Source organism: Hemitrygon akajei, chromosome 5 (genome assembly GCF_048418815.1).
Source record: "Hemitrygon akajei chromosome 5, sHemAka1.3, whole genome shotgun sequence".
Classification (NCBI taxonomy): Eukaryota; Metazoa; Chordata; class Chondrichthyes; order Myliobatiformes; family Dasyatidae; genus Hemitrygon; species Hemitrygon akajei.
This window is the reverse complement of record NC_133128.1, coordinates 181,682,552-181,699,406: the sequence shown is the minus strand read 5'-3', so window position 1 is coordinate 181,699,406 and position 16,855 is coordinate 181,682,552. Positions and strand designations below refer to the sequence as shown.

The window sequence follows — 16,855 nt, the reverse complement described above, 5'->3', positions numbered from 1 at the left end:
AAATTATATAATATAGAAATTGTTAACATATACTTTGGTTTGTAACAGATTCTTGGAAGTACTCCAGTACAGAATGTGAAGCCAACTGGCTTGCATACAATGGCTTCTGCTTCTATATGCCTAAGGAAGTGTTGAATTGGGATGCTGCAAATAGCTTCTGTAAATCCAATAAAAGTGAACTCATCAGTATACATTCATTGGCAGATGTAGAGCTGGTTGTCACGGAGCTTCAGAGAGGTAAGATTTGGCACACAGTCGAGTCAATCCTGAATATGGTTTAAAATATATGCTTCCTGAAAATTTCAAAGTAATTTTTTTAAAGATCTATTGATACATAGTGTGGAATAGGCCTTTCAAGTCACGCCACCCAGGAATCCTCCAATTTAATCCTATCCCAATCACAAGACAATTTACAATGAACAATTAACCAACCAATGGTGCATCTTTGGACAGTGGGAGGAAACCAGAAACCCTTGAGGAAACCAAGTCGTTTATTATCAAAGTACATATATGTTGCCATATAAACTGTAACTCTGGGATTCATTTTCTTGTTCATATAGTCAATAAATCCATAAAATAATGACCATAACAGAATCAATGAAAGACAGCTCCAACTTGGGTGTTTAACCAGAGTTCAAAAGACCACAAACTATGCAAATTCAAAATGAATGAAAGAATTGAGCAACACACACAAACTGCTACAGGAACTCAGCAAGTCAGGCAGCATCAATGGAGGGTAATGTTGGACCCAACTGTTTAATTCTTAAGATTAGACTGTTTAACTGTTATTTTCTTTGCAGTTTAACAATTAATTGTTTGCTTGTATTTTATATACATGTTTATTAAGCTTCCTAATGGCCACAGTATGTATATGCAGTTATTCAATGTGTTCGCTATTTGTTATTATAGTGTAATTCTGGAAAGTTCTGGAATCTTCTCTTGGTGATGCATTATTTGAGTAAGAGCTTTCTCATTGGTTAAATCTATAAATTTGATTGACATTTTCCTTTTCTATATACCTGTAGTGTAAAAAGCTGCACCATGAGTCAGTGCCATCTTAGATCTTTTGAAATACGCTCTCTTCAACTAGTAAACCTCTATCACTGTTAATTTTCAACTCTCTCTTTGTTCTATTAACACTTAATAAAATGATCATGAAGCAGCATGTTTTGTGCCTCTTTCCAACTTCTGAAAGAATCTTGGATTAAAACATCAGAATCCAAAAGGAATGAACAGTCAACATTTCAGGCCAAATCTTACTCCACCTACCCTCCTCTGCCACCCACACCTATCACCTTCTTTCACTCTCCCCTCCCACCTCAACCTTCTTGTCCTGGCTTCTGACTTCTTCCTTTTCACTTCTGATAAAAGGTTTCGGCCTGAAAGTCAACTGTTTACTCTACTCCATAGATGAGTTCTTCCACCATTTGGGGTGCCGACTGAAAATATAAGCACATGGAGTGGTGGGGCTTGGAGGAATGTGGTCTGAATGCAGCAAATTGGGACAAGCTGGGAGGGAACTGTGGACGGCATGGACTGGTTGGGCCAAAGGGCCTGTATCTGTGCTCTGTTGGTCTACCACTTCTATCACTTCAATAATAAAAAAGAAATATACAATAAATATCAAAAAGATGAGATGAAGAGTGCTTGAAAGTGAGTCCATTGGTTTGGGAGCATTTCATTGATGGGGCATGTGAAGTTTATCCCCTTTGGTTCAAGAACAATCTCACAATGTCAAATATGATGACAGTCGCCAAGGAAATGAGGTGCCAATAATGACCTGTATTAAAAGCTTGTGATTTCAGAAAATGTCAGATAAAAAATGTAACAAAAATGGTTGCCTCCTTTGATGCTATTCTACTCCCCTTCGAAATTTGAAAAGAATGTCCTTTGTACATCCTTTTCTTTACTAGACAGATATATAATCATTTTGCTGGAGTTTTCAGTTTAAAATTTCCAGTCAGTAGCTTGGACCATTTCTTTGTCCAAGTGTACTTTGTATACAGATTGTATTTCACAAAGTACCTGTTTTCCAGAAAATTGTGCACATGGAGGGAAATTCAGATGTCAGTAGAACAGTGCTGTCGTTCTGTGGGCCGTGGGCTCTGCTATAAAGAAACAGAATTTTAGCATGTTTCTTTCTCAACTGTAAGCATTGCAACTTCCATAACAGATCTTTGGGACCCTCCATTGGTTGTGGTTAACTATGGCTATTGCGTCCCAGCTGGCTACATGATACACAAGACAGTGTGCAAGCCAGGACATTATGATACGGAGAGCAAGCTGTTGCCCCTGTAGCAGGCTTCCCCTCTCTATGCAGCTGATGAATCCAAAAGAATGAGAGAGACCGATATAGTTTGACATCACTGGCATTTCAGGCGTTGCCAGTCAGCGTTGCACTCAACGTAGGACTGCCTTACTCCCAAAGCCTTCCCTGTGAGTAGATATAGTCACAAGGCAGGGGGGGTTTGAGATCAGAGTTTCCCTCCTAGATGAGCTGCCAACTCCCTGATGAGCCCTATCTGCCTGAAGCAACTGGTATTAAGGTGCTAGTAACCCACCTTTGCCCCTTCTTCTGTCAGTAGATCCAATACTTTTAATGTTTAAATTAATATTTTTAAAGTGATAGATGTAATATTTTAAATTAATGATTTTTCTTCATTTCTGTCACTTGTGAGGTTTAGTTTGCCATAGTGGCTTTTTTGAAAATTAGAGGCATTGGTTTCAAAAGCTGAAAATTCTCTCCACCAATTTCAGAATGCATTCATAAAACTGGATCCAGCACTGTCTACTGGAGCTTCCTTAGACCCAACCAACGGTCACATTTTCCTGCCTTTAATCTCTCAGTTAATGCTACCTCTTTTTATGCCACTCGCTGAAGCATTACATCCAGAACCTGCACTCTCACCTTCTTCGTCACTGCAGCCTACTTTCCACCTGCCTTCTCCTTTTTACCACTGCGTTATGTTCAGCCCTACCTTCCGCCCTGTCTTGGCTTGCAGCCTCTTAAAGGTTGCTTGAGTGTTTCTTGGAAACAAATCTTTATCACCTGGTACCACTGCTAAGAACCGAACAATATATTTAATTCCTCCAGTTTTAAACTGCGGCAACATTCAATTTCTCCTGTTCCATAACATCACCAGCTGTGGACAAACTTCCAGCTTGGTAACATTGACACAGTGACATCACACTAAGATCTGTCCTCTTCCAAGTGGTCAGATAAAGGTCTGGTTGTCTGGGGCAAAGGTGAAAAACATTAATGTAGAATGGAAAGACTTGGGACAAACCAAAGTTTGGGGCTCTGTAGATATGAGAGCTTTTGGGGAATGCAAGTCAGAGATTGAGCTTTCTTTCATTTGGGCTGAAGAGCAGGGTTTTTGGAGTTTGCAGGGCAAGGAACTAAAGTAATGTGATTTGAGTGTGGCTCGGTATACTGTGTAGAGTAACAGCAGCAGCAAAATGGTAATTCAGAACTAGTACGTTTAAATCATAAGACCGTTAAGCAGAATTGGGCCATTTGGCTCATTGAGTCTGCTCTGCCATTTTATTATGACTAATTTATTATCCCTCTCAACTTCGTTCTCCTACCTTATCCAAATGACCTTTGACACCCTTACTAATAACGAACCTATCATACTCCGCTTTAAATATATCCAACAATTTGGCCTCCACAGCCACCTATAGCAATGAATCTCACAGATTCACCACCCTCTGGCCAAAGAAATTCCTCCTCATCTCTGTTCTAAATGAATGTCCCTCTGGTCCTAGACTCCCCCACTATAGGAAACACCCTCTCCACATCCACTCTATCTAGGCTTCTCAATATTTGATGTTTCAGTGAGATCCCACCCCCCCCCACCCCATTCTTCCAAGTACAGGCCCAGAATACTCATCATGATGTCATTGTATTCACAAACAAATGAGGATCAAAGGAATGGAAACTGAAGGTTCTCCTTCAAAGAGGAAAAAAATCAAAGGAAGAGGAGTTGTCATTTTATTCTCATCACATTAGCTGAGGCTAATCATCTGGGATGAGAATTGTATTGGTAAACCAGGTTTTCTTGAGTAATCTGACCAAAGGCTGAAATAGAAACCCTTAATCTGCTACATCTTTGCTCCTGTAATTTATTTAAGTTTTAAAATGATGAATTTATCTTAACAAATTAATCATGATTTATTTTCTTAACTATTGTTATTTGTTCTTTAGCTGGCAGTTCGGATGTGTGGACTGGATTAAGAAGTAACAGTTTCCCGGCCTTGTTTCATTGGTCAGATGGATCAAAAGTGACATTCACTTACTGGGACCAGGCTGAACCCAATATACCCTTTAACACCACAGCACACTGTGTATCCTATTCAACAAAGGCAAGTTCTCTGGTGATTTTTTTAAAAATATTATTTCCGATGTAATCTACTCCATTTGTTACTGCATGATCAGACTTAATTTTACTTGGGAAATAATCGACAGATCTGATTCAGGGAAAATGAGGCCCAAGAACATTTAGCTTATCCAACACTTGGTTGACTATTAAACATCCTCACAATTACACCTGTCATCCCCTTTCAGCATTCTGAACGGACTGCCCTTCCATAATTGTTGGGACAAAAGATCTTGAGGAGTAGAATTTAAAATTCTTTTCATTTTGACTAGTTCTGTGTTCTTATAATGTTCAAAGTTCAAAATAAATTTAATATCAAAGTACATATGTTACCATATACAACCTTGAGATTCATTTGCTTGCAAGCATACTCAATAACTCCATAATAGAATCATAACTGTAATAGAATCAATGAAAGATTGCACCAGCTTGGGCTTTCAACCAGAGTGTAAAATACAACGAACTGTGCAAATCCAAAAGAAGTAAATAATAATAAGAAATAAATAAGCAATATATATCAAGAACATGAGATGAAGAGTCCTTGAAAGTGAGTTATTAACTTGTGGGAACATTTCAGTGGTGCTTTTTTAATCAATTAGTTGATGACATGGAGGGTGGTGGGGTGGAGATATGTCTCTGCCAGAGGAGGTGAAAGGTAGCCTTTTCCTCCACTCCCTGCAGGCCACCCTTGGGCAAGGTGTAGTGCCTGCTTAGCCCCCCGGTCAAGGTCACATAAGCCCATGGTGGATGGTCGTATGGGTAGCTGGTACAGATCACCAGTCCTGGTTATGCGACCACTAAAGCCAGGCAGATGATATCTGAGGAGTGTTCATAATGGTTGGGGTCAGCCAACTTCATTATTTTAGGGTATTGCACTTGAAGATTATAAAACTTGGAAATAATATTCCACTTATTTTCTTCGGATGCTCTGCTCTTTTTGTTGTGGCTTTAGGTAAATAGTCGCAAGCAACTGGGGAATAGTTCCTGTTTATTTTAGATACCCTTGTGAGTTTAAAGGGCTGAGTTCAGTTGGCACAGTGTTGGGCTATGGCTGGTATTCAAGTGCTCCAAAGCAGTCAGCAACTTGAATATGGGATAGCTTCAACAACCTGAAACTTGCTAAGGTGAATTGGAATGTAGACATTATCATCCAAGGTCTGGATTTGTTGTCCATCCTCAATTGCCTTTTGCAAGATGAAGGTGAGATGATCATCCTTTCTAAGATAAGGGGCCCAGACCTGCTGAAATGCTCTAAGTGTGGCTTCACCAGTGCTTTATAAAGCACTCTCACTGGAGAGTATTCAAAGGCGATTCGTGAAAATTATTCCAGCATTGAATGGCTTGTTATATGAAGAGCGTTTGGTGCTGGGCCTGTATTCACTGGAATCCAGAAGGATGAGGGGTGACGTCATTGAAATCTGTCGAATGGTGAAAGGCCTTGATAAAGTGCATGTGGAGAAGATGTTTCAGATGGTGCGAGAGTCTAAGACCAGAGGACACAGCCGTGGAATAGAGGAATGCCTTTTTGAGAATGGAGATGAAGAATTTCTTTAGCCAGAGAATGGTGAATCTATGGAATTCTTTGCCACAGGCAGCTGTGGATGTCAGGTCTTTATGAATATTTAAGGCAGAGGTTGATAGATTCTTGATTGGTCAGGGTATGAAGGGATATGGGGAGAAGGCAGGAGATTGGATCTGCCATGACAAAATGGTGGAGCAGACTCAATGGGCCAAATGGCCTAATTCTGCTCCTGTATCGTATGGTCTTACAGTTTTTTTTAAGATGTCATTCACAACAGTTCCCATCAACGGAAGGAATTAATGTTTAGGATAATGGATGAGATTGAGCAGGCTGCATTTTTCAAGATGATTTTTGAGACTTAATGGAACAGCAGTCAAACATTGAGGTGGAAGAATTCCATGTCTCTTTTTATAGATGTATGTGAAGCATGGCTATTTGAGTGTCCATGGCCCCTTTGGGTTTATGGAGTCTGGAAGAGAACTCCTTTAAATCTCTCCCAACTAAAAAGGGACCTGCCTTTCAAGTGCACTGCAATTCCTGGTTGTACCTTGAATATTCTAGACAATTCAGTCAGGTGTCGTGAAACTACATTAACATTTTAAATGAGCTTTCTTCTCATTCTTGAGAGGTCATTTGGGTTGCCCAATGGATGATCCTGGGAAAAAATTGATGCTTTCAGTGGTAGTCTCAACTTCAATAGTTGGTAGGTGCCCATTATTCCCTGGGTGTTATTACCTACTTCAACTGAAATGTAGTCCTGAAAATTCAATCTGCAAAGCAACCTGCTTAATGGTTCTAGGGCATGACATATAAAAGGTTAGGAACTCCTGGATTAATGGAAACAATGATGCATGGACTTTTTTTAAACTTGTAATTGTAGTTCAGAGCAGGTTATCATATATTAATTCTTTGACCTAACTGGCAAAAAATGATTCCTGTGCAATACATGCCTGCATTTGCAGCATCTCCTGTGTTTATGATTGTCCATGATCACTTCCGGGGCACCATCAAGAAGGCGACTCGTGCGAGCATCTCTGATGGAATCAGTCACATATTCCAGTTTCAGTCTACTACAGCAAAGAAACACAACTGCATCGAAGGTCTGCACAGTTAGTAACATCGCATTGAGGCAATTTTTTTAAAAATCACTACTCAAAGTCGGCGGAACTCGAACGGACTTTGGTCACTTGCGAGGTTCCTTTTTAAGACAGCAGAAGAAAGGATGATTTGGTTTAACAGTTCATCTAAGAAAGCATGGCTTTCAACTCCAAATAGCAACCATCTTTCTGGTAAACATAGTCTCTGGTAAAAAAGTGAAGAACTCAGAGCTAGATCGCTGTATAGAGGAACATTAAAAGCTGTTGCATTTTTTGTTTCACGGAATCTAGGTTATCCCATGCCATTCTGGATGAAGCAGTATAGCTTGACAGTTTCATAATATACCACCAATATAGGACTGCTGAGTCTTTCAAAGGCAAAGGAGGTGGAGTTTACTTCAGGATCGACCTGTTCTGGTGCTACCCCAGTCCTGCTCATCCAACCTGGAATATCTCACGATCAAGTGTCGTCCATTTTATCCGCCATGGGAGATTTCAACGATCATCATGGTAGTGGTGTACATCTCACTTCAGGCCAGTGTCAAACAGCCTCTAGACGAACTGAGCAACTTAATAAACAGGCATGAAACAGCACATCCTGGGGCTTTCCCCATCATCTGGGGGAAATTTTAACCAAGCCAGCTTGAAAAAGTCTCTAAATAATAATCACCAACAAATTGCTTGTGGTACCAGAGGAACCAACACGCTGGACCACCGTTACACCACCATCTGGACTGCTTACCGTATTATCCCACACCCACGCTTTGGAAAGCCTGATCACCTGGCAGTACTTCTACTCCCTGAGTATAGGCAGAGACCATAGGAGCGAGGATCAAGAACCGGAGACACAGGAGTGCTTGAATGAGTACGCAACAGCTGCCACTGACTTCATTAAAACCCGTGTGGGTGAGCGTGTGCATACGAGAACACGCTATGCATAGCCAAATCAAAAGCCGCGGATGAACCAGGAGATCTGTAGACTGCTGAGGGCTAGCTCTGTGACATTCAAGTCGGGCGACCCGGGTCTGTACGAGAATACCAGGTGTGCCTTGAAGAGGACCATCTTGAGCAAAAGAACAATTCCGAGCGAGGTCGGAAGTGGAATTGGATGCATGTCAACTTTGGCAGGGTTTGCAGGCCATTACTTATTACAAAATGAAAGCCAACATAATGAATAGCAGTGGTGATTCACTCCCAGATGTGCTGAACTCCTTTTATGCTCACTTTGAAAGGGAGAATAAAACTACAGCTGGGAGGATCCCTTCTACACCCAGTGACCCTTTGACCTCTGTCTTTGAGGCCGACGTCTTTCAAGGGTGTGAACCCTCACAAAGTGACAGCTCTGAAGGAGTACCTGGAAGGGCTCTTGTGTAAATGTTCAGGCTCATGCTAACAACTCCCCTTGTATTCCAAGGACTGGACTATCCCTTTTCTCCTCGAGTAAGGAGATCCTTCCTAAAAGGCTCATTTGGTGTAAGTTGAACAGGGAGAGAGGGTTTGGTTGTAGTAAGGTGAGGTATATTACTTCAGACTGCTGTTTTGGAGCTGTTGTCCTAGAGGTCTGATGGTATATACCTGCATTTTCTCTTTTTGTCATTTCGCTATCTTTTGCACTGGAAATATATTTGCACTTTATTTAAGAGTTTTTTCCACTTCTGGCACACCATAAATACCTCTGCACTGAATGTGCTATTGTGTCCCGCTGTCGGATTTTTTTTAAAGACCGCACCTGCAGAAGGGCACATAACACTCACCAAAACTCTCAGTATGACAGACCACATCACCCAGGTCATGCCTTTTTCTTGCTGCTACCATCAAGAAGAAAATAGAGGCACACACTCAACAATTCAGGAACTGCTTCTTCCCCTCTGTCATCCAATTTCTGAATGGACATTGAACCCATGAATATTACCTCACTACTTTTTTATGTTTATTTTTGCACAACTTATTTAATTCAGCTGTTTACTATATGTAAATATGTATGTATAAATGTATATATATTTCTGTATGTATATATTAACTATAATTCATGTTTTCCTCTATTATTATGAATTGCTTTGTACTACAGCTACAAAGACAACAAGTATCATATGCCAGTGATATTAAACCTGATTCTGATACCATTTTTGAGATGTATGTAATGCAATGTAACAGAGTTAGGTGGCTCTAAAAGTTTATGTAACCGTGCACGTCCCAGTGAAGGCACTTTTCATTGCTTTGCAATCTATCATGCACTAATGGACACTGAAAGGAAGCTTCAGGGTGCTGAATTGGTCCAATGTGAACTTGATGGGAATCAAAACATTGTTGAGTTCCTTCCTGGTGCCAGTGAAGAACACAGTAACTAGCAAGCAATAGAAATCCAGGATTTTTTTCTTCATTTAATGTTTGTGTGAAGTGAGAAAATGAAATGTATTCACCATCCACAAAGTTTTCAAAATATTTTAGAATAAATATCAAACAATTCCTTGAAGTGTCATAAGTAGGGCCATTTTGTGATTCCTAATCTTTCAATAGAGTCATAGAAAAGTACAGCACAGGCACAGACCCTTCAACCCATATAGTCTGTGCCAAACTATTTAAGCAGCCTACTCCAATCGACATCACCAAACCCATAGACCTCCATACCCCTACCATCCACGTACCTATCTAAACCTCTCTTAAAACATCAAAATTGAGCTTACATGCACAATTTGTGCTGGCAGCTCACTCCATACTCTCACGACCCTCTGACTGAAGAAGTTTCTCTTTGTGTCTATATCTATAACCCCTCATAATTTTGTATACCTCTGTCAAATTTCCTCTCAATCTTCTACTTTCCAAGGAATAAAATTATATTCAAACTTACAACTCAGATCCTCCAGACATGGCAACATCCTTGTAAATCTGCTCTGTACTCTTTAAATCTTACGCCTTTTCTGTCGGTTGGTGACCAAAACTGCATACGATATTCTAAATCAGGCCTCACCAACGTCTTGTACGACTTCAACATAATGCCCGATCTTCCATATTCAATAATTTGATTTATGAAGGCCAATGTCCCTGCTATGCCACTTTCAATGCATTATGGGCCTTTGTTTTTTGTTCTACTGCACTTCTCAGTGTTCTGCTGTTCGCTGTATAAGACCTATTCTGGTTGGCCCTACCAATGTGCACCACATCACACTTGTCTGCATTAAATTCCTTCTTGCCATTTTTCCAGCTACAAGCTCTGATAGTCTTACTTGCTGTCCACTACCCCCCCCCCCACCCCACCCCCAGATCTTGGTGTCATCCACAAATTTGCTGATCCAGTTAATCACATTATCATCCAGATCAGTGACAAATAATGACAGACCTAGCACTAGCACTGTGGCACTCCACTGGTCACAGGCCTCCAGTCAGATAGTCCACCATCTACGACCACTCTCTGGCTACGACCACCATCTTCCACAAAGCCAAAGTCTAATCCAATTTACTACCTCATCGTGAATGCCAAGCAACTGAACCTCTTGTCCAAATCCAATGCGGGACCTTGTCAAATGACTTGCTAAAGTACATGTAGACAACATCCACTGTCTTGCCTTCATCCACTTGCCTGGAAATTTACTCAAACTCAAGATTGGTTAGGCACGACCTACAATGCACACAGCCACACTGTCCTTAATCAGTCCATTTCTATCCAAATACTCGTATATCCGGTCCCTTAGAGTACCTTCCAATAACTTTCCCACTACTGATATCAGGCTCACCAGCCTATAATTCCCTGGTTTACTTTTAGGGCCTTTTTTAAACAATAGAACAACATTGGCTATCATTCAATCCTCTGGTACCTTACCTGTCACTAGGGATGATTTAAATATTCTTGCTAAGGCCCCGGCAGTTTCTGCTCTTGCCTCCCATACAGTCCGAGAGAGCACCTTGTCAGGTCTTGGGGATTTATCCACCTTAGCCTGTCTCAGAACCGCAGACAACACCTCTTCTGTAATCTGCATAGGACTGATGAAGTTGATGCCACTTTGCCTCACTTCTATAGACTCTGTGTCCATCTCTTTAGTAAATCTATGGAATCCTGATTCTAAAAACTGTTCCTGAACAAAAGGGATCATTTTTCTTAGTTAAAAACTACAAGGAGACAAATTATTCATTTTTTCATTGGTCATGTATTATGTTCTAAATAAAGTGATTTGAGTTCTTTTTCCCATCAATTGCAATTCAAGTGCTTTTAACGCCATCTCCAGAGCACAAGAAGATTCATGTGGGCTGCCAAGGCAGGGCTGGTGATATTTGGATGAATTCTTAAATAGTTGTGAAAACCACTGTGATGTAAAGAAAAAACACAAGAATCTTCATGGTCAACTGGCCAAAATCTTTCCATTACTAAAGCAGATTAGTTGAACACAATCTCATTGCATTTTGAGTGGAATCTTAATTATGCTTTAGCAGAATCCTCCAGGTTCATTGGAAGGACTATGAACATTCGTATCTTCTCCCAGGCCATGTGACACTTGATGAGTTACATTGGGTAGGCAAAGTTGTTTGTAATGCTCATGCCAGACTCCTAAAGTAGATGTTCTGCTCCAAGTTCTGTCGTGGAAAGAGATATGAGGCAGATGGGAAAAGCTTCAAGAATATGTTCCAAGCCTCTGAAGAAATGTAAGCTTCCCACTGCCTCCTTAAAATCCTCTGGCCCATGATCACTCAGTCTAAAAGAAGCTGGTGAGAAGGTATTGAGAATCATGAAGTCAAGAATTGGAACCATACATAGTAACAGGAGTCGGCAAGCTTACAAATTACTCACCTGCTAGTTCTTGAGCCACTCAAGAACCGTCAATTTGAAATGGAAGTAATTTTGTTTCGATCCCGAGGAGAAATTTAAAGGAACTTTGTGCAAGTCAGCAGCGATATTTTCTCCATTGCAACACTGGTCCCATTTCAAAACTTCATTGACTGATGAAACCATTTGGAACAGGCTGGGTCTTAAAGTGCAATGTACACTCAAAGGCCACTTTGTTAGGTACCTCCTGTACCAAATAAGGTGGCCACTGGGTGCCCATACACTTCAAGGTTCAATATGTTGGCCATTTAGAGATGCTCTTCTGCACACAGTTGTTGTATTGCATGATTATTTGAGTTGCTGTCAATTTCCTGCCAACTCGAACACGTCTAGCCTTTCTTCTCTGTCTCTCATTATCAAGGCATTTTTGACCACAGAAATGCCACTCACTGGATATCTTTTGTTTTTCTTACTATTCTCAATAAACTTTAGACACTTGTCTGTGAAAATCCGAGAAAATCAGCAGTTTCTGAGATACTCAAACCACCCCATCTGGCACCAATGATCATTCCACAGTCAAAGTCACTTAAATCACATTTCTTCCCCATTCTGATGTTTAGTCTGAACAACAGCTGAACTTCTTGACCATGTCTGCATGATTTCACGCATTGAGTTGCTGCCACAGGATTGGCTGATTAGTCATTTGTATTACCAGGCAGTTGTACCTGATAAAGTGACCGCTGAGTGCACGTAGATTTCCTTAGATATATGTACGTCATTGTGTTCAATAAAAATGAATAATTTATCCATTAAACTTTTAAACACTTTTATATTTTGCAGTTGGGTCGATGGAGGTATAAAAAATGTGACAACAAGCTGTCATTTGTTTGTAAAAAGGCAGGGAAGATTAAGAATGAATCCAGCCTCTTTGATGTAGGGTGCCCTCAGAACAAGGTAATTATTACAACCTTCAAAAGTGCATCGCTGATTCTTTTAACTTGGCTTTAGAATGTTTGTTCTGCTTACATCTCAAAATATACCAAAAAAAACCCTTGCAAACAGCTTCTCAGCTAACAATTAAATGTCACATGGGTGTTATTTTCACTATATTCACTCAGTGGTATTTAGAATATTGTCTTATTTGGTGACACCTTCCTTCTACTGCAAATAGGTATTTTCTGCTGTGCTATTTTTCTGTGTTTCTATTATAGCATCCTGTTCTACAGGCTAATAAACCAAGAACTTATGCCTGCAATTTCACTGATGATCTTAGTTATGTCATTTTCGAACATCCCATGGAAAAAGGTTGATTTGTATCAGGTTAATTTTACAGGGAATTGCAACACAAGTCTGGTATGTTTGAAGCAAGGCTAATCTTGATTCATCCAGACAAGAGAATGGGCCTCACTTTTGCATTCAATAAAGCAAATGTCCTCTACCCAACTTTGGTCTATGTGATTTCCTGACAATAAAAGTATGATAAGATTTGAATTGTGAATCATTTATCATATCTCAGAACCTCTCAATGAAGGTGAGATGTTAATGCCATTTATCATCACCATAAGTGAATGAGTACAGTTTTTGCCATTAATTGACACAAATCTCATTATCTACAGATTCATGATTAGCCACCCTGTTCTTAGTTTTTTTTTTAAACAGGAGTTGATTCAAGAATCTTCTTAAAGTATCCTTGGGGATGGTGCATTTTTTCAAATTGTAGGAATCCCTGGACCATCACTGTTCAAAATGGAAAAGGAGTATTGGGTGACGTTGAAATATTTGATCTGTTTGTCAGGAGCACAGACAACTCCAGTGTGAATGTTGGAAGAAGTGTATTACCCCCAAAATGGCATACCCCAACCCATGCTTGTCTGCTCAACCATCACACATTGAATGGATCAAGTCATTCTTGCTACCAAGCTACAGTCAAGGAAGTAACACACAACAAGCAGTTGGATTGGGGAGGGACCTTCAAAAAATGCAGCACTGATATTTTAAATGAAAAATCAGAAATCTGCAGAAATATCGGGGGGGGGGGGGGTGGGAGAATGTAAAACTGAAAACACTCAACAGATCAGTCAGTTTCTGTGGGAGAAACGGGTAGCGTTTCAGATTTCAGGGTAGATTTTCAGGAATGGGAAAGCAGTTCAATTTAAGATGCAGCGAGGATGAAACACAGGTTAGAGCCGTTGCAAAGAACTGAAGAGGAAAGGAGAAAGTTGGAAATGCCTGGCAGGCAAAACAGGTATTGGAAGGTCTTTGTCCTCTCCATTCTTCTCCCACCTTCTCTGCAACTCTAAGCCAACTTGTATTACATTTTCCCAACTCTAATGTAGACTCTCGACTTGTGACATCAACCACGCACCTTCACCCACAGACACTGCCTGACCAAGGTGTTTGCAGGAGTTTCTGATTTTAAACATCCTGTATGCACTCAGATACCTCCTGTGCCTAATAAATTGGCCACTGAGTGCATGTTCCTTGTCTTGTGCTGTTGTGGCCCATCCACTACAAGTTTGAACATGTGGTTATTTGAGTTGCTGTCAGCTTAAATCAGTTTCGCAATTCTCCTATGACATCTCTCAGTTCTGTGATGCCTTCACTCACAGAACTGTCTCTAGAGACTCCCATGTGTGGAAATTCCAGGAGACGAGCCTTCTCTGAGATACTCAAACCATCCCATCTAGCAACAGCAACTATTTCCACAGTCGAAGTAACTTAGATTCCATTCCTTCCACATTCTGATGTTTAGTCTGAACAACAGTTGAACCTGTTGACCATGTCTGCATGCGTTTACGCTGCCACATGATTGGCTGATTAGATATTTGCATTAATGAGCAGGTTTATAGGGGTGCCTAATAAGTGGCTACTGAGTGTATGTAGTCGTGAGGTTTATGTAAAAAGTATGAAGTTTGCCCATTTAAAATTAACTTTAGATTAACTTTAGTTCAAGAGGCAGAAAAACATAAACCTGTAAAATTTTAAAAGGTATAACCTGTTTAATTTTTGAAGGTTGAAAATTTTATTTTCTTTTTTTTAAAAGGACTGGAGAAGGCATGGAGATTACTGCTACAAACTTAATTCAACAAAGGTCAAATTTGAATCCACATGTCACCTAACAATACAAAACAGGTATACAAGACTTTGCAATTTATTTTTTGAAAATGTTTACATTTTTTAAAATATTTTCATTCAGACACAACATTTTTATGTAAAAGTATGACTCTTGTAGCCTGGACATTAATTTGTATTTTAGCCAGTGTTTTCTGAAAAGCCCTGTTTTTGTACATGGGGGGTCCATATTGGTGCATTCTTTTATGCACTTTTTGTGAAATAATAGAAACCAAAACTTGGACAGTAATAATATGCTTTCAGAACAAACAGTGGACCAAAATTTAGCTTAATGGGTTTAAACCTAAAACAGATTACTACTTTGTTTTTTTTTCTATTGTGGTGGCATTTAATTTTGCTTATGCAAAAGTACCAACTATTACAATTGTGGTGAGTCAATATGATTGCATATGTACACTGATGCCAGCAACTCACTAGTTTTTAGGTGCTTGAAGCTGTAAGGCATGCAATTCTCCCAACCTTAATGGAGGTCAGCTGTCAGCTTCTCTAGTGAATCTGGAATATTGCTGTAATGACATGATTGTTTTCATGTGTGCAGATACTTACAAACTTGCATCCCCCACTCGTAGGTAGCTGAAAACATAATTCAAATCTCTGCTCTTTAGGCCTTTCGAAGCTCCAAGTAAATTTATTATCAAAGTACATATGTCAACATGTACAACCCTGAGATTTATGTTCTTGTGGGCATACTCATTAAGTCTGTCGAATAATAACTATGACAGAGTCAATGAAAGACCAACTAACTTGGGCATTCAACCAGAGTGCAGAAGACAACAAACTGTGCAAATACAAAAATAAAGAAATAATAGTAATAAATAAATATCATGAACTTGGGATGAAGAGTCCTTGAAAGTAAGTCCATTGGTTGTAGGAACACTTCAATGATGGGCAAGTGAAGTTATCCCCTTTGAATTCAGAGCCTGATGGTTCAGGGGTAGTAGCTGTTCCTGAACCTAGTGATGTGAGTTCTGAGGCACCACTTCCCAAAGGCAGCGGTGAGAAGAGAGCACATTCTGGGTGGTGGGGGTCCTTGATGATAGATGCTGCTTTCCTGCAACAGCGTTTCATGTACTGCTCAGTGGTGCTGAGAGCTTTACCCATGCTGGCTTGGGCCGTACCCAATACTTTTTGTAAGATTTTCTGTTCAAAGACATTGGTGTTTCTGTGATGCAGCCAAGCTTTATACTTGTAATGAAAAAAGGAAATGTATTCTTGACTGTACATATGGTTTTGTATATTGACAAGAGTCTGCTGGACTCCAGGAAGCACTTGCACCAGAGGAGGATGACGCATGCTTTGTTACAAACTCAGTTCAACATGTCTTAATGGTACCATCTTCCAGTAGAACTGTACTCCATAGGACTAATGTACCAATGCTCAGCAAAGCCACTCTGCATTGTTATTCAACTTAGATTCAGAAAAGAACATAAGAACAGAAGCAGCAGAAGGCCATCTGGCCTGTTGAGCCTGCTCCACCATTCAATAAGATCATGGCTGATCTGGCCATGGGCTCATCTCCACCTACCTGACTTTTTCCCATCACCTTTAATTCCCCTACTCTGCAAAAATCTATCCAACCTTGTCTTAAATATAGTTACTGAGGTAACCTCCTCTGTTTCAGTGGGCAGAGAATTGCACAGATCACAGCACATATAACTCTACAGAAGATAGTCAAATTCTGGTAGTGTTATTCTGCTGAACATTTGTAAATGAAAATTTTTTGAAATTTTTTCCTTGTTCTTTTCTAATTCAGCATCAAAAGATATTGGCAAACACAGGAGGCTCTGAACATGTATTAAGGTTATAACTTGCCTCCCATTATGCCATTGGCATTTAGGGCAGGAATTAAGGTCCTCTGTCTCTGTGTGCCATTAGCCACTCAAATGTTGAAGGATTCTTCATTACTGTTTCCATAACAATTTTATTTGACCAGTCAGGCCTGAGCTGAACCCCTGAACCTGGAGAACTG

General features: G+C 40.1%; 1 protein-coding gene across 2 annotated transcripts in view; it reads left to right on the top strand.

The window, feature by feature from the left end:
• ly75 (lymphocyte antigen 75) overlaps positions 1 to 16,855 on the top strand; it is a 180,320-nt gene that overhangs the window by 63,183 nt on the left and 100,282 nt on the right. For both annotated transcript variants that reach the window (XM_073047388.1, XM_073047387.1), the window contains exons 7-10: positions 49 to 237; positions 4,208 to 4,365; positions 12,595 to 12,708; positions 14,798 to 14,886. In XM_073047388.1, the coding sequence (XP_072903489.1) occupies positions 49 to 237; positions 4,208 to 4,365; positions 12,595 to 12,708; positions 14,798 to 14,886 (550 nt within the window). The remainder of the gene's footprint in view (positions 1 to 48; positions 238 to 4,207; positions 4,366 to 12,594; positions 12,709 to 14,797; positions 14,887 to 16,855) is intronic.